The 27,696-nt window shown below is 34.8% G+C and overlaps 3 protein-coding genes and 1 non-coding gene across 26 annotated transcripts; 2 read left to right on the top strand and 2 right to left on the bottom strand.

Moving 5' to 3' along the window:
- Positions 1-81: 81 nt before the first annotated feature.
- LOC137727852 (serine hydroxymethyltransferase 3, chloroplastic) lies at positions 82-5,378 on the top strand. 3 transcript variants are annotated; one of them, XM_088677573.1, is made up of 13 exons: positions 82-297; positions 1,344-1,635; positions 1,930-2,197; positions 2,627-2,822; positions 2,912-3,086; positions 3,157-3,274; positions 3,376-3,488; positions 3,579-3,701; positions 3,889-3,993; positions 4,131-4,217; positions 4,295-4,402; positions 4,789-4,861; positions 4,970-5,378. In XM_088677573.1, the coding sequence occupies exons 3-13, from the start codon at positions 1,966-1,968 to the stop codon at positions 5,242-5,244; spliced, it is 1,605 nt and encodes a 534-aa protein (XP_088533699.1). In that variant the 5' UTR covers positions 82-297; positions 1,344-1,635; positions 1,930-1,965; the 3' UTR covers positions 5,245-5,378. The 3 variants fall into 3 exon arrangements, with proteins under 3 accessions (XP_088533699.1, XP_068322783.2, XP_068322784.2); XM_068466682.2 differs by lacking the exon at positions 82-297 and having other exon boundaries at positions 1,444-1,635; positions 1,888-2,197; XM_068466683.2 differs by lacking the exon at positions 82-297 and having other exon boundaries at positions 1,496-1,635; positions 1,909-2,197.
- Positions 86-202, top strand: LOC137730363 (U5 spliceosomal RNA). The gene has a single exon (XR_011068125.2). It is a non-coding gene; the product is annotated as a U5 spliceosomal RNA (small nuclear RNA).
- A 162-nt stretch (positions 5,379-5,540) lies between the features above and the next one.
- LOC137727853 (F-box protein SKP2A) lies at positions 5,541-9,321 on the bottom strand. 4 transcript variants are annotated; one of them, XM_068466684.2, is made up of 5 exons: positions 9,034-9,321; positions 8,012-8,316; positions 6,684-7,035; positions 6,459-6,600; positions 5,541-6,124 (listed from the first exon to the last, which is right to left on the bottom strand). In XM_068466684.2, the coding sequence occupies exons 2-5, from the start codon at positions 8,233-8,235 to the stop codon at positions 5,751-5,753; spliced, it is 1,092 nt and encodes a 363-aa protein (XP_068322785.2). In that variant the 5' UTR covers positions 8,236-8,316; positions 9,034-9,321; the 3' UTR covers positions 5,541-5,750. The 4 variants fall into 4 exon arrangements, with proteins under 4 accessions (XP_068322785.2, XP_068322787.2, XP_068322786.2 ...); XM_068466686.2 differs by having other exon boundaries at positions 8,012-8,306; positions 9,045-9,321; XM_068466685.2 differs by having other exon boundaries at positions 8,012-8,306; positions 9,034-9,290.
- Positions 9,322-16,304: 6,983 nt separating this feature from the next.
- Positions 16,305-27,479, bottom strand: LOC137729351 (ACT domain-containing protein ACR3). Of its 18 annotated transcripts, none has more exons than XM_088677890.1 (11): positions 27,181-27,476; positions 26,833-26,900; positions 23,897-24,094; positions 22,518-22,611; positions 19,699-19,807; positions 19,473-19,518; positions 19,080-19,254; positions 18,510-18,577; positions 17,644-18,264; positions 17,402-17,506; positions 16,305-16,845 (listed from the first exon to the last, which is right to left on the bottom strand). In XM_088677890.1, exons 7-11 carry the CDS (start codon positions 19,084-19,086, stop codon positions 16,522-16,524), a joined length of 1,125 nt encoding a protein of 374 aa, XP_088534016.1. In that variant the 5' UTR covers positions 19,087-19,254; positions 19,473-19,518; positions 19,699-19,807; positions 22,518-22,611; positions 23,897-24,094; positions 26,833-26,900; positions 27,181-27,476; the 3' UTR covers positions 16,305-16,521. The 18 variants fall into 18 exon arrangements, with proteins under 18 accessions (XP_088534016.1, XP_088534012.1, XP_088534004.1 ...); XM_088677886.1 differs by having other exon boundaries at positions 23,897-24,008; XM_088677878.1 differs by having other exon boundaries at positions 19,080-19,194; positions 23,897-24,008.
- Between the last annotated feature and the right edge of the window lie 217 nt (positions 27,480-27,696).

Raw genomic sequence — 27,696 nt, 5'->3', positions numbered from 1 at the left:
TAGTCCCACATCGACGAGGAGAAGCGAGAAAGAGGAGGAGTCGGTAATATAAAATAAAGCAGCCTGTGAGCTTATTGATTCACGGAGCCATGCGTTGAGCACAAAGCGAACTATTCTTTCGCCTTTTACTAAAGAATACCGTGTGCTCGTCGCTTTAAGTGGCATACGCCAATTTTTGGAGGGGCGCACCTCTGTGGGTACCCCTTACAATTCGAGTATGAAGTTTACCTGAGGAAGTTGTTTACTTGATGGGTTGAAAGTATATATGGCTTATACTTTAGATATTTACCTGAGGAAGTCGTTGTTTAAAATTTTAGTAAAGTTAATTTATAATTCAGTATATTAAATATTAGTACTATTTATAAAATATTTTTGAAAATATTAAAACTGTCAATATAGTAGTGAAAAGAATGAACGAGTAAAAAAATACCATTTCTAGTTTGTAATTATTTTTGCAAAAATTCATTCATAATCGTTAATATACACGTTAGTAGTGAAGAAAATAAACAGAAATACTATATTTAGTCTGACGGTCAAATATGGTTTTCGATTTAGATGAATTTTTATTAATATCATCTATTAGAGTATTCTTAAATAGATAGTTGAATTTTTGAAATAGAGTATAAAGTGAGCCCTGTAATAATGTAATAAAAAAAACGCGAGTCTCTTGATCTTAGTTGTACATGAAAATTTGTAAGCATGAAATTATTTTTCTTAATTTTGGAAAAAGAAACTTGTGTCCCAAAATCTTAACCTTACATGAAATTATTTGTATAGAGATGCATATTTTCCTTTAATCTAAAGCAGGGAGGCCTCCGGGTTGTAAAGAAAGTTATCACGTGAACCAAAGGAGAAAATAAAGTAAGAGCATGTTTACTTACATAGTATAAAGACAAGGAGAAATTAGTTTAAGAAGAAATAAGCATGAAATAAATAGGATACCTTTAATTTTTTAGGCATCCAAAAACCAATAGGTCCCTGGTATTTTTATTCATTCATTTGGTTGTTAACAAACACATATTATATTACTTCCAAGTCCTTGTAAATGAACGTACTCTAACATATTCTGTCCATTATAAATTTACAATTTTTCTAAGAGGAAAAATCAGATTTTTGTCTTTAAAAAATGAGCATAATTTAGGAAACTGATAACAATACTTCTATGTATTTAATACTATCGTTATCTGATGATCAAGGTGATAATTCTATTAATACGTGTTAGTATTATCTAATTGTGGAGTTAATAATTCTATTAATACATGTTAGTATTATATTTAAATTTATAACGTCAATATAATTTTTACATCTCATCAAACTTGGATTTGTGGTTGATGATCTAGCAGAATCCGTCCATTATCTCCACAAAAGTTAACAAGTGGGAGGGTAGTATCGACAATCCAGTTGATGTAACCCTCTAAAGTCGATTCCCTAACAGTTAACTCCGTCCCCACAAATTTTCCTCGCGTTTGAATTGTTTAATTAAAAAATAAAAGTTGGCCAACCGGGTGTTTTGAGAACAAAAACCCTGAGGCACTAAACCCTCTCCTCTCCACTGCCACCGTTTTCCCTTTTGTGTTTCATTCCCTTACGCTGGATTGCAAAGGAAGCTCTCTCGCCGCCATACCTGATTATTAGGTAATTTACTATTAATCCCTCTTTATATTATACATTCTTCAGTCCAAAAGCATAAATTATCAACAAATTATCAGTGTAATTTCATTCATTCATTCATCAGCTTGGCAAAATATTTCCCTTTTGAATTGCAGATAGATCCCCATCATATGTAAAACAAGTTTAAGGAGTGAATTTTTGTGCATAATTTCTGTTTATTAAGATATATGGCCCTATACATATACTTTATATATGTATATGTGTGTGTGTGTGTAGGTATATATTTATTGGTATCAGGGTTTTCTGTGGAGTTTGCAGGACGCTTGTGAGGTATTATTGTATTTGGAAGCCAAGATGCAGGCTTGTGGTGGAGCTGCAGTGATGGGTTCTCTTCAACAACCGACTTGGACAAAGGGAATAGCTTTTCCCAACAAAGGGCTTAGTTTTACCGGATATTCACATCAGCTGAAGCTCAGTCGTGTGAAGCCCGGTACTGGTACTGCTAGATATTATTCTTACATTGAAGGAAGCTTGACTGCTGGAAGGCCGTCTTCTTCTGTCTCCGTGCCCTTGCCTGAAATCGGAGGTTGTTATACTCCAACAGTTGAAACGATATCAATTACTTCTGTTTGTTTATTTTTGGTTTCGTTAGTGGATTGTATTGATATGTATTTTTTAGGGTTTTCATTCGGAATTTGTTAGGTTTTGGTATTGCTAGTGTTATGGTGCTGTAATAGAACTTTTGATGTCAATTTGCACTGTAAAAACAACAAAAAACTTTTTCCTCATATGTCACAGTATTTAGAGGTTTCGTAATCACTACTTTCAGTAGAACTGCAGAATTTCATTAGTTAATTCCTTGAAAGAAGAACCAATCTTTTTAAAAGAAAGAAATCTTCAAAAGAACAATATGTGCAGCCTCGAATTTCCCAGCATCTGATGAAGTATCAAATCGTTGGTTGGTGGCCATGAATTATGTATGATTTGTTAATGAATTCTATTATTTGATTTACAGGTAGTGGAAGCAGTTTTGTGGACAATGGGTTAAGTGAGGCTGACCCTGAGGTACGTGCAATTATTACAAAGGAGAAGGAGCGTCAGCTCAAGAGCCTTGAGCTTATTGCCTCTGAAAATTTTACTTACCGGGCAGTGATGGAGGCAGTCGGCTCATGTCTCACAAACAAGTATTCAGAAGGATTACCAGGTAAAAGGTACATATTCTCAGACTCAGAGTAGTGCGAGTCCAACAGGCACCTTTTATTAAAATTATTAGTATCTCATCATTTGGTTGTACATTCAGGTACTACGGCGGCAATGAGCACATTGATGAGCTTGAAACACTATGCCAAAAAAGGGCTTTGGATGCATTTCACTTAGATGGAAAGAAGTGGGGTGTTAATGTTCAACCATTATCTGGTTCTCCTGCTAATTTCGAAGTTTATACAGCAATTCTTAAACCTCATGACCGTCTCATGGTGAATTGTCCTCTTGGCTTTGTTTTACTTTTTCCTATTGGTGTCTACTAATAATGTGGTTGTAACTTAGGGTTTGGACTTGTCTCATGGGGGACATTTGTCTCATGGTTTCATGACTCCTAAACGGCGGGTATCAGGCACATCCATATATTTTGAGTCCATGTCTTATCGACTCAATGAATCCACAGGTAATTCATTTCATTTTTTTAATAAGAAAGATGCTGTCTTTCAGATGTGCTAAAATGATGTTGGTTTTTTTCTCCCAAAATAAAACAAAAACGAAACCCAGGTCTGGTTGATTATGACAAGCTTGAGGAAATGGCTGACCGATTTAAACCAAAACTCATTATTGCTGGGGCTAGTGCTTATCCTCGAGATTTCGACTATCCTCGCATGAGGAAGGTTAGTATTTTATGTCTCATTCCTTATTATCATTTATAAGCACTCCGGTTTCGTTGGCAACTGATGAATTACATCTATTTTTATGGGAAGATCGCGGATGCTGTTGGTGCTTTTCTTATGATGGACATGGCTCACATAAGTGGGCTTGTTGCTGCTTCTGTGCTTGCAAATCCTTTTGACCACTGCGATATTGTGACCACAACAACACACAAGGTATTCTTCACTCATGTATTTATAGTTCACCAAATTTTTTCAAATTCAAAAAAGTTATGGACTTGTAAACATGTCAAAGTGCCGCTTTTGTTCTCCTCTAGACTCGGTATGCTTCGTCTTTGCATGTGATCTCTTTGTTGTGATCCACAATTGGATAATCTGACAAATTTAAGACATTTCTCTTCAGTCTTTAAGAGGCCCAAGAGGTGGAATGATCTTCTTCAAGAAAGATCCGGTTCTTGGGGTCGATTTAGAATCTGCCATCAACAACGCTGTTTTTCCAGGTTTACAGGTTAGTTGTACTTGTTGCATGATAAAAAATTGGAACTATATATATTCAGTTGTTTGTTTCTGTAAGAGTTCATCATTTATATTCTGAATTTAGAAAAAAAAGGATAAAACGATGAAAGGCTTGAGTTCTTTTTGTAGGGTGGTCCTCATAACCACACTATTGGGGGCCTTGCGGTTTGCCTGAAGTATGCACAGTCCCCAGAATTTAAGGCTTACCAGAACCAGGTACTGCAATTATACTTTCCTCATGTAAAAAGTGTCTGAGGCATGTCCTAAGTTTGTGGGGCTGCTCTACCTTGTAGGTGGTCTCTAATTGTAGGGCTCTTGCAAGTCGATTGACTGAACTTGGATACAAACTAGTTTCTGGTGGAAGCGATAACCATCTGGTTCTTGTGGATCTGCGGCCTTTAGTAAGTTCCTAGATTGTTAAAGTAATTTATTTGTTTTAACTTCAATATAGAATTCTTATTGCTTCTCATATAAGAGCTTGTTCTGAAATGTGGACGTTTAGCTATTGTTTGTTATTTAACATCTTTTTTTTGAAAGGTTAGTATTTAGAGGTTATGAGAGACGAATTAATGACTTGACTATTCCTTCACTGCCGGAGCTTAGGCTCTTTTGTTTTTGTTTTCTTCATGTGTAGATGAAATATAAGATTACGGCATCATGGAGGATAATTATTCTCAAATTGCAAGTTATCGAATTTGGTTAAGCATTGAAGTTACAATTGGATTTTTGCATCGGTTCATAACCTATGTAATTTACCAATGTTGTTTGACGCCTCCTTTATTAACAGGGTATTGATGGAGCTCGAGTAGAGAAAATTCTTGACATGGCTTCTATCACCCTTAACAAGAATTCGGTACCCGGTGAGTCTTAAGTCCCCATTTGGATCAAATGATTACGAAGGACAACGGATTTGAGGATTAGGCTAAACTAGTGAATTTGATTGGAGTTCTTGTTATGTGATGAAACAGGTGATAAGAGTGCTGTAGTGCCGGGTGGCATTCGCATTGGATCGCCTGCCATGACGACGAGAGGGTTCACAGAGAGAGAATTCGTAGCAGTTGCCGACCACATTCACGAGGGCGTGCAGATAACAATAGATGCCAAACGCTCGGTTCCAGGACCGAAGCTTCAAGACTTTATGAAGTTTGTAGCTTCCCCGGAGTTCTCTCTAAAGGATCGAGTGTCCGATCTGCAGACAAGAGTTGAAGCTCTTACCATCCAGTTCCCAATGCCTGGCGTATAACTGGTATAGAAACATGTGGTCAATATTCCAATAAGGAAGTTCAAGTTTAATCACTCACGTTGTACTTGTGATACGGTTCTACGAAACCGTAAACTCTTACTCCAACGGCTTCAGATTTGAGTGATTTTTGGTTTTGCGTACACTAGATGTTTTGTCTTCAAAGTTCCAAGGAAGTTGAGGAAATGAGGGTTAAATTACTTGTATACGGGAGGCGCATCAACAGCCATGACTCGTAGAGTCAACGGGTAAGTGCTCTAAGAAGCGAACGGCCTCCATAGCGGCTTTGAGTAACTAAATTTGTTTTCGAGCATCCAAAAATGCTGCATAATTGAATATTCGAAAACCGATAACATAAGTCAAGATAAAGTCCGTAGGTTCCAACAAATGGTTGCTGCCCATTTGCGACCAATATCTTACATCGCAATACAAACACATGTACTGTGGTTAAGGGTTATCGGCCCTTTCAACACTTTTCCAGATTGTTACCCTAATCTCCGTTCATCGGTTCAATGAGCTGAATGAGGAAAGGCGTTGGCAGTGCGGTGAGCTTGGACAGCACAGGCGCAATGCACGGACGTCAAGTTCAAACAGCCGCTAATGATGAGGGAATGCCTTCCAGAGCAGGTGTGAAGTGCAGGGAATGAGTCGCACACCGCCTGAACAGCAGAAGGGGTGAGTGCTGTGCATTGGCTGATGTTGAGGGTCCTAAGCCCTTCCTCCTCGTTCCTGGCTTTCTGGGATTCCCACATTGCTGCAGGCTTGTTCTTCACTACACTCTGGGCCAAGGAATACATTGCTTTGTCTGTAATGTTCTTACAGTAGTAAAGGTCAAGCGATTGCAAATGAGGACAACTGTTTGCCAAAGCAATCACACTATCATCTGCAATCAAAGAATAAAGGCATCAGACCTTCAATTCTAGGGTCTCCCCTTTCGGTTCAATAATATTTTCGGGTCAACTGAGCATATCCTAAAAATTTCCAGCAAACCATTAGGGATTTGACTGAGACATCATGAAATGGCTACCATAAGGTTAACGATGGACTGTGATAACCGACTATGAAGCAGCACCGTCAAGGCTATGCAACTTTTCATAATAGCAACACGTACAACTTTGCAATGCGCTCATCAACGCATGCATGTGGAAAAATAACATCAAAGAAATATGACCACTAAAACCAACTGTAACAGGCAGCGAGTATTGTAAAACAAATACCTGATATTAAGACACAGCCGCACAAATCAACAGTTCTGAGATCAGGGCATCCATGTGCCAAACTCATAACTCCAACATCACTTACATCCTCGCACCAACCAAGATTCAGAGACTGCAACTGACTACAGTAACGCCCAATAGCCTGCACGCGATCTTAATAGTATTAATAGAGCCAACTCAGATAATACACAAAATAAATAAATAAATATCTAATCTTTGCTTTACCTGCAATGCCCTGTCTGATGCACTCCTAACGCAACCACAAAGATTCAAGACTTCCAATTTTTGGCAAAATCCAACAAGATATTCAAGAGCAATGTCACTGAATGCCGAGCACCCACTAATGTTTAGTTTTGTAAGATTTGGGCACCCGTGAGCCAAGGCATATAGGGATCGGTCACTGAGCTTGAAGCTTTTGCTGAGGTCCAGGACCTGCAGGTCATGACAGAAGTTTGCAATGCTCTCAACAGCATTATCCTGAAGTTGGGGTTTATGATCTTGCCGCAGTATTAGAGTCTGCAATCTCGTAAACTTAGGAGCTAGAGATAGGACCAAGCTGTTCATGTTCTTGGTGCACCTGATAACATACTTGACAAATCAAGTTGGCATTTAAAATAAAAAGAACGACTTAAATCAATTCATAAAGTTTCTACAAACATTCACATCACTTATCTCCTTTCTGGAAACAGAGGAGAAGGATTGGCACCTGGAAAAATTAAGTTCCTATCTTTTGATAGTCCTAAAATTTAATAAGATTTTTAGTTCTTTTTTGAACCGTGTTTGATTCAGCATCCTACACGAGGGTTTCCCTTTGATTCCTTCCATCTAAGGAATCGAGCTCTTAACATAAGCAAACGCATCTAGACCCTAGCAACATTAATTTACAACCATCCAACACAAATTAATATAGGGTAAGCTGCAAAAATTGCCACTACCCTGGATTCAAAATACCTGTGAGTTCACAAAGGAAAATCCAGCTTGATATAAAACCGAACGAATAAGCATAAGCATTCTACAAATTACAAACTAAATCTACTCCCACACTAGATTAACGTGAAATTCGAAACGAGCCTCAGACAGGCCAATCACCAACTCCGAGAAGTTAATCAATTGTAATCTTTGCAACTACGCAGCAGGGGTAAGCAATACAATCAGTCTAATCACCTAATAACAGAATCATTGTCACATAACCCTGCATACTCTTGCAGTTCACATCAATTTCTTATAATCTTAAAACTAAAAACAGTCGTTCAGATGAACTTAAATTCATAAAAACAACCGAAGGAATCATATTGTGTCCCAAAGAGCAACACCACCACCAAACGGATAACACGAAAACAGAGAACGACCTAGCAAAGCAATATTTGTACACACAGCGGATAATTTTGGAAGTTACTGGAACCAGGGGCTTAATCCCAACACACACACACACACACACACACGAACGAAAAATCGTATTTTCGAAGGTCATATGCCACCAGGTGATGTTAATATATTTGTTCCTTTCTTTGAACAGTAAAAAACATAATATAGAGAAGGCAAAATATATATACCATGAGAGGGAGAGACGAGTAAGGCCCAAGCAAGCAGCATCTCTCCAGCCACGGCAGACTCCAGACGCCGTGATCACCGTCTGATCATCGGCAAGCGCCAGGATTTGCAGAAGCAGCTCCATCGGAATATCCTTCCAATCGGTGATCATCACCCTTCCTTCCATCTTCAGCTTATCAAAGCACAAGTTCAAGTCCTCAGCCTTGATGTTTCCCTCTCCCACCATTTCAAAAAACTCTCACCCCAAAAATCCCAACACCACCGCCTTCACAGACCAACAGAAAAAGTTCCTCGATTCTGCCACCACCTCAATGAAGAGAGAGAAACAAGGATAAGCATTTACAAATACCAATACACCTCAATATTTACAGAAACATAAAAAATAAGAAAAAGAAAACAGAAGGGGTAAAACGACAAGAAGCTTGAGTACCAACACAAACCCATGCCATGTGTCAACACCTTAGGAAACTTGCAGAGACATAGCAGAATCAAATATATATAGTACAGTGAATCCCAATCTAAATAAAACCCATTTTTTACTTTCTAAATAAAAATTAACCCATCAATTTTTTTTCAAGAAAAAATTCCAAATAAAATTATATTATTATTTTTCACCATGTGACCAGCCTGTGCAAGTTCACCTGAGTAGTATAGCGCACGGCAGAAACAAAACTAAAATTACAAACAAAAGAAGGAAATTTTCAACAATCAAAGAGATCCCTTTAAATTTTGTTTTCTAAATTTTTTTAAGAAACCCATTTTAGAAACAATGAAAGATCAAATTAAAATTAAGAAAGGAACACTTTTGACAATGTTGAAGATTAAATTTTGGACTCAAAACATGAAAGGTGCAACTTTGGGAGACATAAAAAACTTAAGCTCTGAAAAAAGACACCAATTTGCAGCAATATTTAGAAAGATTAAACTGACCAATACCAGGAAGACCAAACATTTCTAAGAAAACAGGGCAGCTAACAATAATTATATGAGAAAAAAGGAGAAGATTGATGTTTTGAGAAAGTACCAGAACCGTACAAGGTTGTTGCTGATGATCAAAGTTGTATGCGGCTTTGTTTTCGTTTTCTTGGTCTCTCTGCGATGGTTTTCAGGGGTACTGAAATGAAATACACAAATAGCGAGAGAAAGAGAGAGCTTTTAATTAACTGTTATAAATTTTAAATGGTAAGAAAAAGATTAATCAGAGAGAGAGAGAGAGAGAGGAGGGAGTCAGGGAGGCAGCGAGGCAGAGGAGCTTCTGGGATGAGAACCAACGACGTGTATGTAACCCGTGGCATTGCAAATGAATATTAATGTTTGACCAAAAGGTATATTGATTTGATATAATGGTGGAACCCAAAACGTGTGGTCTTGATTTATCAGAATTTTGATTAGGGAGAAACTTTTACATACATACAATTTTTTTTTTTTTTTTTTTACAAAAAATAATATCTACATTAAAGAGTTGAGAGGGTGGACTAAATCTCATACTTGATAAGGTATAATAATGTGGTTCAAATTCGTGAATCGAACGTACTCTCACTTAAAAGTAAAGAATAATGACACTAAACTATAGTATTAAATCACACATAATTTATGTATGACATTTTAAAACTATATTAATCAAAAAATAAATAAGCACTTTTTATTTATATGTCATAAAAATGTCATGTAAATGAGTATAATAAAAAGAACATATTCGAGAAGAAGAGATGGTGACGGGGACGGTTGAGAGTTAGGTATACTAAATTTAAAAACTAAATAAAGTGTTATAATAAGAAATAAGTACATCAACATTTAAGTAATAATTTAATTATTAATTTTCATGTCATTTAATTTAGGAAATTGTTATTAGCATTCTAAAAATCACAGGCTACACTCCTCACAAGTGTATTTTTCTTTCTAATTATTATAAGTTTGGAGTGCAAAATAAGATTTTTAGAATGCCAATAACAATTCCTTTAATTTATAAATTTAATATAAAATTTTAATTTTCTTAACATTACTCAATTTGAAACGACAAAAAGGTTTTTAGTGAAAACAATTTCTTTTTCCTTTTTCTACGACTAAGCCTTTACAGAATTTTATTTTATTTTATTTTTTTAAAATTTTAATTATTTTTTGTCAACAAGCCTTTAAAAATGGAAGAAGAAATGTGCCAAAAGAAAGAAAGAATATGAGAAAAATAAAAAGGATGGAGTTTTCCAGAGGGCAAATGGGAAAGAGGTGGAGTGCAACTTGAAGGTTCCAAATTCCAATTGTTTAGAACGGTAGCCGCACCAAAAAGTTAAACGCTTTTTCTCACCACCACAATTATAGTGCATATTCATTATACTTAATTATCTGTCACGTGTTCTTTTATTTAACTTTAGTTAATTTTCACATTCAATATTATTTTTTCAATTTAAAAAAAATTAACTAAAGTTAAATGAAAGAACACGTGACAAATAATTATGTGTATATGAATCATAACCATAATTTATGAGGGTGAGCAAAATGCTCCCCACCTAAAAGCAATCTCACCCCTGAATTCTTCATGTTCAACAAAGTGCCCTTTTGCTGTGCCATGTTTCTCCACTATATACTTCTCTTTAATTTTAATCGTCGCACTAAAATAAATAAAATAACAAATAAGATTATACAAAGCAAAGAAAGAAAAATAGTATGTAATTACCCAAAGGGCTTTTTTGTTTATCGAGTACAGCATTTTTGCTGATAGAAACCATCACCCAAAGTCTCACGGAAAAAGAAAAACAATTTTAAAAGAGTAAAGGCCGAAGAGGGCAATTGACTTTGTTGCCAGTATCCTTATCCAGCCTGTTACCATTGAAAACAAGACTTTGATTTCATTACATCTAGACTCTTCCTAAACCCTAAGTCTTCTTGAACTAATATTTTGTCACATAACCTCTAAATTGAATTTCTGTCTCACGTCGTTCCTGTTATCAAATTGTTTATTAAATCCTTTAAAATTCTTTATGTTGCACTAATGAGATCCGGTGTTGCTTTGATGTGTGATACATAAGTATCTAGTGGTTGAAAAATTAATAAAAATCATATTATTTTTTAATTCAAAATTTTCGTGCCAAAATAAGAAAAATATAACTCCAACAATTTCTTTGGCGACATACATGTATCAACAACAATGTGCTCTATTTTTGTGTCGTTAAAGTTTTAACAGATTTGTTAATGGACTTTGACAGCAAGGAGCAAAATCAGCCATGAATTAAGTTCCAAAGAGTTAAATGATAATTTAAGTTGAGGTTTGCTAAATTGGAGACAAGTTTCAAGGGATGTTGCAATAATATTACCCAGGGTGAAGCCAAAGTGTGAATTATTATTTAATACATAAATATGCTAGGTGTTGCCACCTAATAATACGGTGTAATTATATTTTTTAACATTTGTTAATTAGAAGTTTTATGTTTAAATCTTGTAGTGAGGTCGTAAGTGAAAGGTATCCCATCATTTTTTTTCTAATACAATTAATGAAATCACGTTTTCAACTTTGAGAAGAAAAAAAACTTTGTTTATAAAAAAACTTTAGTTGTACCAGAGGCTTTCATGTTTATAAATATATTTCTTTGTTGATACAAAAAGAAAACTTTGAGAAGTAAAAGAAAGAGAAAACATTTGAACAACCTGTTATAATAGGAAAACCTTATATCTTCAGACTAATTCATGTGGTCCAACATTTCTTTAATTTCAATTGCAATTCCGTCTGGCAAAATCTTTATAATTTTTAAACGTATCGTTAATTTTAATTTACATCTGAGTATATTGCCAATTCTATCTTGTACTTCACTGCTGATTTCTCATTTGAACTTTTATATTGATCAAATCTCCCAAACTATTATTAATAGTTGATTTCGGAGAAATTTTTCATTGTGATCAGAATACCAAGGGTACACCACGTGTTTTTATATAAGTTGTGAGAAATTTTATTCTTTAAGTTATTAACTTTTTAAAACATATATCCCATCATTTGCATAGTGATATGTGATGTACCATCCTGTGTATTAATTACACTGAAAAATTTATCCTGATTTTGGACGTACAATCATGTTTTCCAATATTTCATCTATTTAACTTCATCAAAAATGTCAAATTTCAAGAAATGAAAAAGTAGAAATATGGGGGTCACATTTAATCACAAGAGTAACATTTTTTTGGACGGAAAATTATATGAAATAATGGTAAGCATGACGATAGCGGAAAATGACGATTAATATAGTTGATAGAGGAAATTGACAATAGCAGAAAAATCCGTAGTTGAGTAAAAGTTGAGGGGAAAATGGCCAAGTCTTTCTTCCATTATGCAGTTGGCAGAAACCAAAAGCAAATGGCCAACTTGGGAGGTCGGAACCTTTTAACATAATAGCTAATTTTTTGGGTTTTAGATGACACTATGTAACGTGCAAGATTGGGAAGCAAAGCAAAGCAAGCGATATATACCTTCTGTCAAAACCAAAGTATAAATCAGCCATACTGTCTAATTTCAGTTAAGAAGGCAACTATTAGATACATGCTGATGTTAATATTTTGGCAGATAAGAGAGACCTTAATCCTTAATAGCAATTTAGCTAAGCGACTTTAATAATTTAGGTGGATCATATGACAATTAGCCTATAAAAGAAATTCATAGTTTAAAGGAATAATTAATTTGAACAACTCATTTAAGTTTTTTTCTGATATAGATTTCAAAATATAGTTAGAAGTTGGGGCCAAGTCGTTTTTGTCCTTGAGAGCACGTTTGGTTATCTAGAATTGCATAAGATTAGGAGTGATCAGGATCAGATTGGAATAGATTGCGTAGTATATAAAATGATTTGATTATGACGTTTATACGGTCAAATAATGTTATGTTAGTGTGAAAGAAGGACTTCATTCTTTACTGAAAATGAGGAAAGCAGTATCATTCTACCTATTGACAAATCTCAGGTACAAGAGATTTAAGTTTTAAAGGACTAAAATATAGCCAAAGGTTACATTTAGCTCTTCGTTACTTGAAGATGATCTTAACGTGTTTCGGTTATAAACTGTTGGGCGCGAAACTGTAGTATTTGATGGACAAATCCCTGCCAAATTCCAAAGTGAGGTTTGACATGCAAATGGGTGCACGTAGACGCGAGAAAACGACGTCGAATATTATGCTTCATCATTAGGTCTCACACTTGCAACCAATTAAATCCCATAATTTCCTTTTCCTGGACAAAAGGAAAGTGATTGAATAAGCATTCTTATCTCCTTTCACTTCACCTTTCAGAAATGCATGAGTGGTGTAATTTCACGTTTGGTTGCTAGTGGACGTCAGAAATCAAATTTTGGTTTTATCTTTCGTGGGTGTATATCACATACGTATCTGTTTCAATTTAAATATAAAAAAAAATTATTCATGCATTTTGAATTTAAAATTCTTTTTTTTTTTCATAATTATTGTAAAAATTTGGAACCCTTCTCCTTTTCTTAATAATAATTTTAAAAAGATGCATTTTCCCATTATATCCTTTGGTTGTTTCTTCTTCATGTAGGGGAACTCATTTTCTTTATAATCTTAATCATGAATTCTGCACACCTTCTCGTCTTTGGAAAAAGTTTGCATGATTGACTTATAAGAATTATATTTTTTTATGTTAGACCCTGAGTCCTAAACTCTAAAACCTAAACCCTAGAAAAAGATAATCATACACAATTTTTCCTCTCATGCGTACTTTTTATATTTTTTATTTTCAGATTAAAAAAAAATCAAATAAAAACAACAAACATAATTAAACAATAATATATATAAATAAAAAGAAAGTAAAGTGGTGTTTGATTATTATTTCCGTTTACTATTTTTGCCATATTAGTGACAATTATTGAGTAGGGTTGTCTTTTCTTTCATTTATCTTATTATGTGCATGATTTTGTATTTTTAATATATATAAATTCGTTTGCTTGTGAGAATTGTTATTTTTGAACAAAAAAAATAAACAACAATAATTTATGAGAATCGTTTGCTTGTGAGAGTTAGATTAGTGTTGCCGTACTCCTTGCAGTCCCCTTTGACAGGAATGAATTAGTCATCATGTTCCGGTTATAACGCGTACATTTAATGAGAAAAGGATATTTTTCAGATTCTTTCTACTAAATTCTTCTCATTAATTAATTTAAACTTTTAAAATTTGATTAAACAATTAAAATTATTATAACTTTTAAAGAATTTCTTATTTTTAGCTGTTGAATTAAATTTTAAAAATCTGAATATTGATTGGATGAATTTGATGGAAGGGATACGAATTATGGAGAGGATCATTTTCCATTCAATGAACAACAAAGAATTAACAAATTATCAGATTAGTGTTACTGTACTCTTTACAGTCCCCTTTGATAGGAATAAATTAGTCATCACTCTCCGGTTATAACGCATACATTCAATGAACAACAAAGAATTAACAAATGATTATTTACTCGGGTACTGCTAAAAAATCCATATATATATATATATATTATATTTCGCAAATCATATGGCATGGTTGTTGTTGAAGATTAAATTATTGTTAAAATGTTGATTAACGTTCTTATTTTGTATCAGTAACACATCATAAGTTTTGCAAATTTAATAAAAAAAGTTGGTATACCTAGCATTACTCTTATTTAGTCAAGTGCACTACTTTGTGTATTTTGGCAGCATTTTGCTTATTTTAATGTTATTTTCTTATGTGTTAATATGCATTTTTCTCTAGATCCTTGTTGGATCCTTTTTGTGAGGATTCAAAAGATTTGTAAATTGTGTCATTTATCATATATCATGCGGTTATAAATTATTTTAAATATTGTTATTTAAAATAATTTATAACAGTACTTGATAAAAATTGATCGTACGATGTACGATAAACAAACACGATTCACGGATTCCTAAGATTCTCACTAAAAGGATCCGAGAGGATCCTGTTGGTTTCTTGAGGGCGCATGTCTGCTGTCAACTCAAGGCCAGCTAGAGAGCCGTGCATGGCTGCTTGCTTGCATTGCAAACCAGCTTCCCCCTAATCATCTTTATCAAATAATTCGAATCTTTAAAATTTAATTTGACGGTTAAAATTATTATAATTTTTAAAGTATGTTCGTGTTTTTAGCTATTTGATCAAATTTCAAAAATCTAAATTGTTTGATGATGAGATTTATGTGGAAGGAATCCGAAGATGATTCATTTCCACAAACCAGATCATCCAGAGTTGAGTGCATAGGCTGAATTCGATATAATATTCACATATGTGCGGATATTGACACATAAATGATAAAAAATAAAGAATAATTTCCGTTGCAAGCAACTAAAGTCTTCCTTGCCCTGAATGGATTATTTTCAGCATACCCTAAGTACAAGTTAATCGTATTCTTTGGTCAAATTTAGTCATATTTGTCCACAATTTTAGCTTAACAGGCATTTTTGGTTCATCCCTTAACATTTTAAAACTTTATTAGGGCTCTAATTATAAGAGGTCTTGCATTCATACCCTTCCTTGGTAAGGTGCATGATGTGGCTACCATTATGTTTTTGGCCCAGTCTATGATTGTCACGTCTTGAAACGATTTTGAAATACGTTCAAAATCAACCCATGGTAAAAGAACGAAGCTCTAAAACAAATAAATAAAATCCATTGAAACTCACATCTAACTATTATCAGATATTCAGCAGAATACAATTACTCTCGAGTGCTCTACCCACATCAGCTACACCACTTGAAATCCTCATCTCTAACTGTTATCTCTGCTACTCTTAAAAAACAACCCTACAATTTGAAAATGACCACAAGGTCAAAACAAAAATCCAAGTAAGCTACAAATCTCGTATGAGTGACAATAATATGACATATGTGATTAAAAGTCACTTAAAATCTCGATTGAATCCACACTGACATTCAATCGACTTTTCTTGATTGACCCACATATGTGTTCAATCATTTCTTTTATATATGTAACAAAATGCTTGAACTAAAGCGAGACAATTTTTTCGAAGCCTACAATAGAATCTCGGGAACTACTCATATGAAGAGAAGGGTGATAACAATGGTGATAGCAACTTAAACTACACATTTTTTTGGCCGAGAATAGTACTTGTCTAACACAATAAATTAAGCAAAGTCAAATTTTGTAAGCGGTAGATTGCTTTGGCGGTTACGACTTTCCTCTTGAAACCACAACGTCATCCGTCCGCTCCTTAATGTAAATTAGTGTAGAATATCACTTGTGAAAAAATAAAAATACAAAGTTGCACATTGTATAATGAAAGTAGTGTTGGATTGACATATCAAAGAGGCATTTGGGAAGCATAATCATAAGACTAATCAAGATAAGGATCAAATGTCAAAAAGAAGTAAAAAGAGAGTGTTGTTCAAAGTCCAAAAGTTACGTACTTACATGCATACATATTATACAAAGAGTAAAAATGCAGAAAGTCTGTCCAGATAACTTCCTGAACAGATTTATTCTTCTGTACATTTTCAATGTACCTTACAATATTCATATTGACCTCTTGTCAAGCCAAGAACCTCTCCAGCAAGTTCCCAAAAAAGAAGCTTGTCTTGGCCCATCCTTTAGTCTCAGGCACCTCAGCAGAAGTTGTTGGGACTCTCTTCACATTGAACATCATTGTGTGTCCGATTTCTTTACGAAGTGCTTCGATTGTCTTTACGTCCACAGAATTCCCTGAAGAATCTCTAACATAAAAGATATTAATTCCTTGCTCCCCAATTGTTGTGACGCCTGCTCTTGTAACTGACAATCCATTCTCTCTCAGGATCCTTGTTACTTCAGAAAGCAAGCCTACTCTATCCTTTGCACACAGCTCTAGCCTTAGACCCTGAATTTCATGGCAATTTAATCGTCTACACGGACCAAGAACTCACGTCCTCATTGTTTCCAACATAAAGTAAAATTTACAAATACAAGTTCATGTGAATTAGATGTAGTGGCTTATGAAATATATGTTATTGCTTTCAACTTTAAATCAGAAAATGGTCGGTTCTATTGCAATCACTTGCACAGTTTAACAGATGAATTTATAAATTATGTAACAACTTTTCCATGCACTATCTTTTTTCTTCAAGATTTTCGTCAGGGATTCTCAATTAAAAAGGAATTCCATTCGGATGTTGTATATATTAATTGGAGGAAACAATTTAGTTAAGAGGAAATTATGTACTTGGATCTCCTATATACTATTGCTGGAATACATACTACAAGTTAAATGCATATATATTATGTTGAAAATGCTCAGCAACCTTTTATGCTGTGTAGCTGCAAGTCCATGAACCGGGATTAGTTTATAATATATTCTTGAGTTCAAATGTGCATTAACTCGAAGCAAAACAAGCTTTTAAAACGAGCGTTAAATGCTGGATAGATTTTTCACTAACCTCGCTTACTCTTCTTCGAATTGCAGCATCAATACATTTGATGGCCCTTTCCTTTTCTCCTTCAGTATCGAGGGTGCAACCATCCATGTGACGGATAAAATACTCCTGCAGGTAACTATAAGCATCAGTTTACGGTATTTTAATCAAGAAACAGAAAAGCAACTACCTAAAAACTTCATCCGTTAGAGGAATAGTTTTAAAACTTAAAAATTGGCCAATAGATGAGCATGAGACTTATGTACCTGTGATGCGTATGGGCCATCAGATGAGATGGTGGCATGGAAAACAACGTACTGCATATCTGTGAGTGTGCATACGATGTCAAACATGAGCTTTGCACGGTCCTTGCACCGCACACTAACCACCGAGTACCCCTTTTCTTCACAACGCTCAATGGTGATCTTTGGTTGGAAGCAGGGAGGAAAACGATCAACTTCATTTGCCAGTCCACCACCCTCATAATCTCTATCAGCAAACAACATCTGGTGGAGCCGCCTATCAACATGGGTGAACCCCATAGAGAAGCTAGTGCGACCAACTTTCTCATCGTCCTCACACCCACGCAGGATGTTCTTGAGCTGCTCCTCCATAGTGGATAACCTGGCTTGATCCTCCACAGGTTGGCATGTAGTATCATCATTGACATACACAACGCAAGCTATTCGTCCATTGTGTGTCCATACTTCGGCAGCAATTACATTAAAGTGAAGGTTGGCAAGGACAGCAGAGATCTCAGATAAGAGACCTGGTCGGTCTCTGCCAATTATCTCAATGGCCGTATGATCCCCGACCGAGTGCACTCCAACCCCTTTTCCTGGCCAAGCATTCAGCAGGTCTGTGATATGGCCCTTTGGTCCTAAAGCCTATGCATGACACAAATCATAGACAAGATCACTCTTAATATCATCGATCACATGATAGAAATCCTTCGTAACAACGAAATGATAAAAAGAGGAAACCCTTTGTGCAAGATGACAGCTCATGTGCCTGCAGTTTCTAGTAAAGCAAATTATTAAGTCCAATTTAGAATGAAGAGAATCTTGATCCAGATGATGGTTGCAAAAACACAGGAAAACAGGTGGCAGTAAAAAAGCATCAAGGGGATTACCTTCTCTATGTAGTCGATGGTTTTACTGTCTGTAACTTTTTTTCCTTGCTGATCGGTGACGTGAAATACTGTCCATTAAAGAACGCAAAATGTCAATAAATTGTATACACGTGCGTCCAGGCACACAGGCACAAAGAGTTGCTGCGTACTCTTGTTCTGCCCTCTTAGTATGACAAACTTATCTCCCTCAATAAGTCATAATATGATGTTTGTACTCAATTGCAGCGAATATGATGCTCTGCCTATAAGAAGTACAATGCATTATTCTTCGAAATAAGATTTTCCGAAAGTTTATTACCTATATTTGTTAATCTCTTTTTAGGTGCAGCCAATCTAGGCTCAAAGACTTTGATAAGGGTGGATAATCGAATTCTTATGTGTAAAGAGTTCAAATCAAGAACTGTAGATTCGACATGGCATTTTTTCATGGAGGCTATTAACTAACAGAAAGCAAAAATTTATTAATTCAAAAGAGGATTCGAGCCAACAGGACTAGGCCTATCCAATAGTGTAGGAAATCAACTAAACAGACAAAGCATCAGGGAAAGATCAGCCGAAGAATATACATACCATCCATGAACCATCCACCATCGGAGGAGATATAGGCTTTGGTGATTATGAGGTCAAGGTCTGTCAAGATTTGCACGACTTCAAGCAGAATTCCCGGTTTGTTGACACTGTCAACCTACACATAATTTCATATCCCCCACACCAATTTCAACATGATGGCTGGAATATATGTTCACTGAGTGTAAGATAAGAACGAAGCAAATTAAATCCCGTCTTTGGGTGGTTTTCCAGCAGGAGTTGGGAAGACATGTCTTCCGTTTAGAGGTAAGTTAACCTATGAATTTCACTCTATAATCACCTATTAATTCAAAGGAGAAAACAATTTTCATACATGATAGCAAGAATCTGGTGTCAACAGAAAGCATAATTATAACGGTTAAAAGGAAAACTCACCTTGACTATAGTACAGTCACTGCAGCTAGAGTTGTCTATGGAGACCCTGCAAACAAATCGTACAACGATGTAAAACAACTAGAAGATAATACATTCAGAACTGTTATTGGCACTCCAAAATATTCAAGCTCATTCTAAAAAATAACAATGACAGTCCAGCTGAATGAAACGGTGAAATCCAAATAGAATTTTGATTAAATAGTTCATACGCACAGAGGGAGATTACCTTGGGGGATTGATTCTTGTGCTCAGGTTCTCATACTCAGGATCAAAGTATGGCGAGCAAACTCTAGCCATTTAAGTCACCACTTCTTCAATCAACCTCAAGTTCTGTCCTGTGACATAGAATAGCTCAGACCGCCATGTTTAACGAATTATAAATTGGTTAGAGACACTTGTTTTGAACTCAATGCTGACCCTAATGCATACACCAGAAAACGAAAATGGTTGGCACAACAGTAACTACTTTATCTTAATCACGAAACAAAACCTTTAACAATATCCGTGGAGTAACAAAGGTTAATAAGAGACACGAGCTTAGCACAACACGGTATGGGATTATGATTCAACTCTCCCATCTACTTAAAAGTGTACAATGAATCGAATTTTTCCAAAACTGGGAAACAGTTTACAACAACAACCAACCTTATCCCGAGGTACAGGAAGCCCCTATGATAGACAACACCTAATTCAAAGAGTTGTAATTAACACTCTAATACAAAGTCATCATCCACTCAAAACAAGTAAAAATATGAGAGAATAAGCACTTGAATGAGTGCAAAAGCCCTTTTTGGAATTGGAGTGTCAACACCCATAATTTATTGGATTTTTAATGAAAATGGCTTAAAATGCCAAAAATTTAATGAAAAACACTTAATGGACTTTTATTAATATTAAATATAAAAAAAAAAAGAAGAGGCGGTGACATTATGAATAAGTTGAAGTTTGGGTGTGGTGACATAAGTTGAAGTATGTTCGCAATCATAAATAAGTTGAAGTTGAAAAAAAGGCTCCAGCATTTTGTAAATAAGTTGAAATTTGGTAGCACTGAAAACCAATTCTTAATTGTTAAACACCCACATCTACTGTTACGGAAAAAAAAATTAACCCCTTTTACTTGCCCAAACCATCCACATACCCCACACTCTTCCGATTTCAATCGTGCTCTCTTAAGGTCCTCATTTTGGGGACACGTGATTACTAAATGGATATTAACCACAAAATTATATTAGTTTAGATTTAAAAGCTTAAAATATTTGATAATTTAATAAACCAAAACAAAAAAATTGAGTTTTCTAATGGTTCATGAATTTTAAGTTGGTTTTGGTTTATTAAGTTGTCAAATATTTTACGAATTTAGATCCAGACTAATATGACTCGTTTGGATGTGCTTTTAAAATGATTGAAAACGCTTTTGGAGAAAATGTTTTTGGGTTTCAGAAGCACTTGAAGTGTTTTCTACAAGAAACACCAGTTATGCGATTCTTCCAGGAAGCACTGTAAGTGTTTTTTCAAAATTTACTTGCATTTTTACTAAGTATTGTTTCCAAAAATATTTTTAACAAAAACGTTTTCAGTCATTTAAAAAACACATTCAAACGAGCTCCATGAAGCATTGTAAGTGTTTTTTCAAGATTTACTTGCATTTTTACTAAGTATTGTTTCCAAAAATATTTTTACCAAAAAAGTTTTCAGTCATTTAAAAAACATATCCAAACGAGCTCATAATCTTGTGACTAATATTCATTTGATCCGTTCAAATCCTCATAATGATGACTTTAGGAAAGGAGGACTCCTCCGGATATATAGTAGGGATTGACTGAAATGATTTTAAAAATTAGTAGCCTTAAACCAAGCAACGTGAATTTTTATTAAAGATCTGCCAAAATTTATATTTTTGGCAAGCATCTACCGAATTGGTGATTCAACAAGTCACCCTTTTTATGGCAGATGGTCCTGAAATTGACTCATCTCATCAAAATGGTTTACAAAATTGAAAATCGATTAATGTAGTCATTGAAAATAGGTGTCACAGAATAATGATCGATTTTCAATTTTAAAGACCATATTAATGGGTTGAGTTATTTTCAAGGACTATTTGTGATAGAAACCTCTTTCTTTTTTTTTTTCTTTTTTTTTTTAAATTTTTTTTTTTAAGCAAAACATATTATCTACATTAAGGTTGTGGGAAATGGACTAGTAATAATGTGGTTCAAGTTCGCCTGTAACAAGAATCGAACCTAAGACCTCTCACTTACAAGTGAAGAAGAATACTATTAGACCGTAGTACTAAGTGGCGATAGAAACCCTTATTTAGAGTTTAAATGTTAGTGATTGGACTTGTGGCAACTGATAGATTGTCTTGATATTTAGAACCTTCTTTTTCAACCCACTACGTCCCGAGTTCAAACCCTCTACTTCCACCTTTGGGCTTTTAACAAGGATTAGTGCAGATCATCGTTTGCACTAAAAAAAGTCATTGGACATGCGTGAATTAATATTATAAAAGACTTAAATCATCAATTCACAGCAGATCCTCTAGAAATTTCTCATATCCCCTTCCTTTCTTAAAGAGAAAATAGGGAGAAGAAAAGAAAAGGAGCCTCTTTCCTCCATAAAGTACACAATTAAACATACATGAATTTATTTTAGTATATAAGAAACCCGATATACCCTTTATTCACCCACCAACTAACAACATTTCCCCTTTCTACAAGATCAGTAGATTGCAACCAAGCAAGCATGGCTGTGCATATGAGAAGCGCATGGTTCTCACATTTCTACTGATGCGAAGAACTACATGATACGGGAAATTGTCAATCCCGTAACCCATGCCACAATGATTAATTATTTGCGTAATGGTCGTGACCTTACAGTTCATTGTAAGTCCAAAGACGATAGCGTTGATGTTCATGTGATAACCCTGATGGGTCCTTTGAATTCCATTTTCGGCCGAACTTTTGAATTCGACACAATATTACTGCAAACTTGACTGGGAAGGCGGATCTTACTGGCTTGACATATACGTACAACTGAGAGACAAACCTAAGTGCGTCAAGAATTGTGAGTGGCTCATAACACCGAATGGTGCATGCAGACTAGTTGAAGGAAGGCCTGAGTTGGTGGACGAGTGCTATCCCTGAAATGATGCCCCTTCATATTAACTTCATACTAATAATGCTTGCTTTGTTGAATAAGAGTTTCTCTGTTGGGAGATTAGTGAAGCAAGCCTAGTTTTCTTTGTTTTTATTAGAAAGCAATTAATTCGATCGTTAATTCGTCATTAATGGTGAGCTTTATTATTTTTCTATGGTTAATCCTCTTCTAATTACTTGAATTTTTTAAAGTTTTCCCATTTTTCATGAGAGGGTAGATTATATTAGATATTTTTTATGTAATTATGTTAGATACTTTCAGGCCGATATAAATTTATCAAGGTCTTTTTCATTTTGGCAACTTGACTGTCACACTAATTAATTTATTACTTAAAGCATCTCTAAAAGAGATGTCAAAAAGTTCATATTAGCAATAATATTGAAATAGACAACATTAGTGTTTTTCAACCGAAATGCCAATATTTAAACGGCATGATGTGGATTGGCAGCAAAAAGGTGGTTGTTGTTAAATTTGAGAGCAACTTCAAATCTATTTTTAATTGATTAATAAATTATTTTTTTAATCATTTTTATTGTTGCTTTTTGTTCTAGAAATATTTATCACAAATATGAAAGGGAAATAATGTAATAAATAATAGATTAATTTGACATATGGGCACAAGATTTTAAAAAAGATCAAAGTGCCACATAAATTCTTAATTTTAAATTTTATTTTTGAAATTTGACATCTTCTTTGAAAATGCTCTAATAAAAGATTCTTGAAGTGAAAGGTTTTCCACGGTGTATGTCTGTATGGGGTTTCCCTTTTAAGGACTCTCCATTGTTGTATGGTCGAATATGCTATCGATGCTTAGTCCTATCGTGGTGGTGGAACTGTGGAAGTGGCAACAACACCCCAATGTAGTATTTGTATTAGAAGTAATTTTTTTGTGTGGCTGATACACCGTCACATAATTTTACGATTTCACTTAAGCTGTAATACATGCATTTGTTTTTCATTAGTATGGCTAGGAGTGGGGATATATATCAGTCTTGTCGTCCAAATACATTAATAAAACAAATGCATTTGTTTTACAATCACTAGTAACATGCGGAATGATAACACCACATAGCAGTACAATCAACATATAAAATTTCTCGTACTTTAGGGTTACGCCTGATTTTTTGCTGTGGGCTCTTATTATGTTGTATCGTTTTGGACGTTGTACTTGTTGTAGGCCCATATTTGACCAATTATTTACTTACCCAAACAAAAGACCCAAATTACCAAAGAGCACTTGATATATTACAGAGAGAGAAAGAGAGTACCTTCATGTGCAAAAGAGATATAGGAGTGTTGGTAGAAAACAATCAAATCACCCCAAGAAGTGCAGGTGATTCCAAATTGTTGATAACTACTTTCACATGGTGGTACCAAATTCTGCGTACAAAATGACAGAATCAATTCTGCAGCCTCAGAACTACCACCTGGCCAGAAAATGTAGAATTGCAATACTACACACTTACCTAACAAACACATGAAAAGTCACATTAATAAGCCTTTCACATCATTCATTTAGTTTTCCACTTGGAAAACTCGTTGTCAATGTACCACATAACAAAACAAGAAATGCATTGCATCAGTATCCAAATACATCTGAATTGTGGGATACTATTGTATGAGATTGCCACATTGCTACATGATGTTGTGAGGATGCGAGAGTAAAAGAGTCTCACATGGTGAAAAAAAAACCTTGTAAGAGCTTATAAAAGGTCAGTTACTTGCCATATTATAAATTGGTTTTATGGTGGAATCTCAACTTTCTTCATGGTATCAGAGTTAGGTTAGCCCACGTCTGAAGCCCAACGGTTGCATGTGCTCTACGTCACCTAATTTGTGTTTTCTAAATGTTTGGTTTGAAAATTGGTCACACGTGAAGGGACATGTGAGAATGTGAACATGCGAAGAGGCATGTGAGAATGTAAAGGTAACAGAGTACCACCCCACATAGGTGAAAGGAAAAATCTTGCAAGGGTTTATAAGAAGTTGGACTATTCCCCATATTATTAATTGGTTTTATGATGAAACCTCAACCTTCTTTAGATGTAATTTTTTATGTGTAACATTTGTATATTAATATTGCACCCTAAGTTTAATGGTACATGTATCAGTCTTGCCATATGATTGTCGCAACCAGATAATTTTTCCTAAACAAAACGCAATTGAACATAATTTCAAGAAAAAATTAAGGTTGACTACATTTCTCTTTTTAGGTTTTGGGTAATTTTTAAAATGGGCATGAGAAGTTTCAATTTCTCATGTTGTACCATAACATAATAAAATTGTACCATCAGTCTAACTGAATGTTTAATTCTTCATTAAATTGATGACATAGTGAGCCTAAAAATCGTATTTGAGCTTACGTGTAGTTTAATAGAGAATTAGACGTTCAAACAAACGAAAAGTGTACTCTATTACAATTCTAAATCTTGTGGTGGAACGGGAGAGAAATAGAACTTGTGGCTCACTTTGAAAACCACCTCAATCGTGATAATTTGCCACACAATGACCCTATCATAATAATGTGGTATCGAACTCACCATCTATTAAAATCGAATCTAAAATCTTTTCTCACTTACAGCTAAAAAAAATGTAACTAGATAGTAGTATTAATGGAGTAAAACATACGATAAAACATTCTCTCTAATATAAAAAAGGAACCTCAAAATATTGGTTCTACTCAAACCCTTTTGAGGCGACATAAAGACTTGATTCCAAACTTTATGCACCATCATCCGAATCCCCACCGTCCAAGAGTATCAATCCACCCATGAACATGTCAATGGATCAAGACCGTCCATTCCATTTTTTAATTAAAAAAAGTCATTATTTATTCTAGGAAAAAATTAGAAACAAGGAGAGAGAGAGAGGCATAGAGTAACCAAATGACAAATTGCACTTGTTCTTAGGTTAGTTTGGGATTTTTATGCTTTTAAAAAAAATTGTTTATGCTGTGTTTTTGTGAGTAATCAACGGTAAAATTAAGCAGTTGAAAGTTTGATATTGTATTTTTGAAAGTGCTTTCAGAATGAAAAACAATGTAAAAGCATATGATAAATTTTAATATAAAAGTTGTATAATTGTATATAAGGACAAAAATAGACATGATAATGAAGGTAAGATGACGGTTGTGGTAGGGGTAGTGGTGGCGGTGGGGTTTGGTTGTAATGTCAACAGTGGGTTGTGTTTAGAGTGCAAGCTTGCAGGGGTACCAATGGTGGTAAGAGCGGCGACATCGATATTGTGGCGATTGTGGTTGTGATTGTAGTGACGATTGTGGTTATAGTGGTGGTGGCGGCAGTGGCTGCAATGATGGTGGTTGTTGTGGCGGCGGCACTAACGTTTGTGATGGTGGCGTCAACAATGGTAGTGTCAATGGGGGTTGTGGTGTAAAGTCGGTATTTGAAGCAGTAGGTTACAATAATCATTTTATTCTCCAAAGGATAAAATGTGACTAAAAAATAAATAATGTCATTTTAAAAAACTAATGAAGATATTATTGGAATTGAAAATATTCATTAAAGACTCAACTTTTTTACAAAAGCAGCTTTTTAAAACAACCTACTTTGGAGTGCTGTTAAAATAAACAGATATTTTATTTTTATCAAACAATTTTGTAATAATTAATTTTAAAGTGGAACAACTTTTGTATAAAAAAAATTAAAAAAAATTAAAAACCAATAACAAAGGGGCTTTATTCATTTCGGAGTAGGATTCTCTCCTCTCTTTTTTTCCCTCCCCTCCTATTTGAACGGTCACGGTTAAGCCACGTCAATATCTTATATTAATTTCTTATAGAAAGAGAGACAAAATAGAGAATATGAGAGGAAGGGATGGACTTGGCTTCCCTGCCCTCCCACTTTCCATACACTCTCATCCCCTCCTATTTTGTACGGTTACAGTTAAGCCACGTCTACATTTTATATTGAATTTTTTTTATAAAGATAATAAGACAAAAACAATAGTAATATAAAATATTGACGTGACTTAACTATGACTGCACAAATAAAAAGGGATAAGAGTGTATGAGAAGTGAGAGGGCAGATAAGCTATGTTCGAAAGGGGTAGAAAGAAGACGGGAGATAATTATAGTCCATTCCTTTAACAAGCTGTGAGGCTGTGAGAGTGTAAGAGCTCTCTGCAGCGTAACTCATCAATCCAAACTCTAATGTTAAAACTGCAATTACAAAAAAAAAATTCGTACCGGAAATATATATTGGTATTCACCCTTCCAACTTCAGCAGAAACGGCCTTCAGATTTTGAGCCAAAACCTGCAAATAAAAATTAAACAACAAAAAATATACATAAATAGAAGGAACTCATTTTGTTTTTGTCTTAAGTAAATAGAAAGAACTCATTTGATTAACCATCTCTATTTTTATATTAAACTCTTTTAATTGGAATATATTTGGAAACTACAGAAAGAACAAAAAAAGACAGAGTACCCATGCATTCGAATTAGATTAGTCGTTGAATTCTCAAGAAATAAACATAAAATTGAAGAAGGAAAAAAAAGAGTAACTAAAGAAATTGAAGCTCTGTTAGAATTACCTTTGATTTCAGAAATTTCATAAAATTCCAGGATTGGGGGCAGAGTAATTAAAAGACTTCTCAGAAAAACATGGTGAGAGAGAGAGAGAGAGAGAGAGAGAGAGAGAGAGAGAGATTATAAGCAGGAGGTGAGATGAGAGCAGAATATATGAGAAGTTGAGCAGAGTTTGTTTGTGCAGTGTTTTGTTGTAAAGTTGCAGTGTCTGTTTGTTGTGGTGGCTCTCTGCTTTCTTACGTTGGATTACCACTCTCTCCCTCTCTCTCTCTCTTCAAAAATGAAGAGTACACTTGGGCATGGCGTGGCGTATAGTGCGGGAAATCCTTTTAAATTCTTAAGAAAAGACAAGTGTTATTCACACCGCTGTCAATTTTTGTCTATTGATTTTTTCAATTCATTCTATCAGACGGTCAAAAGATTAAAAGGGGTGTGTTAGGTAAAAATGGATATATGAATAACATCATCCTAAAAAAATGATAGTGAAACCATTTTTTGTAAATTACGTGATATAACGGTTT

This window comes from Pyrus communis, chromosome 10, assembly GCF_041283825.1.
Source record: "Pyrus communis isolate YQ-2024b chromosome 10, ASM4128382v1, whole genome shotgun sequence".
In the NCBI taxonomy this organism is placed as follows: Eukaryota; Viridiplantae; Streptophyta; class Magnoliopsida; order Rosales; family Rosaceae; genus Pyrus; species Pyrus communis.
Note: the sequence above shows the minus strand (reverse complement) of the source record. Positions and strands in the feature narration are given on the sequence as shown.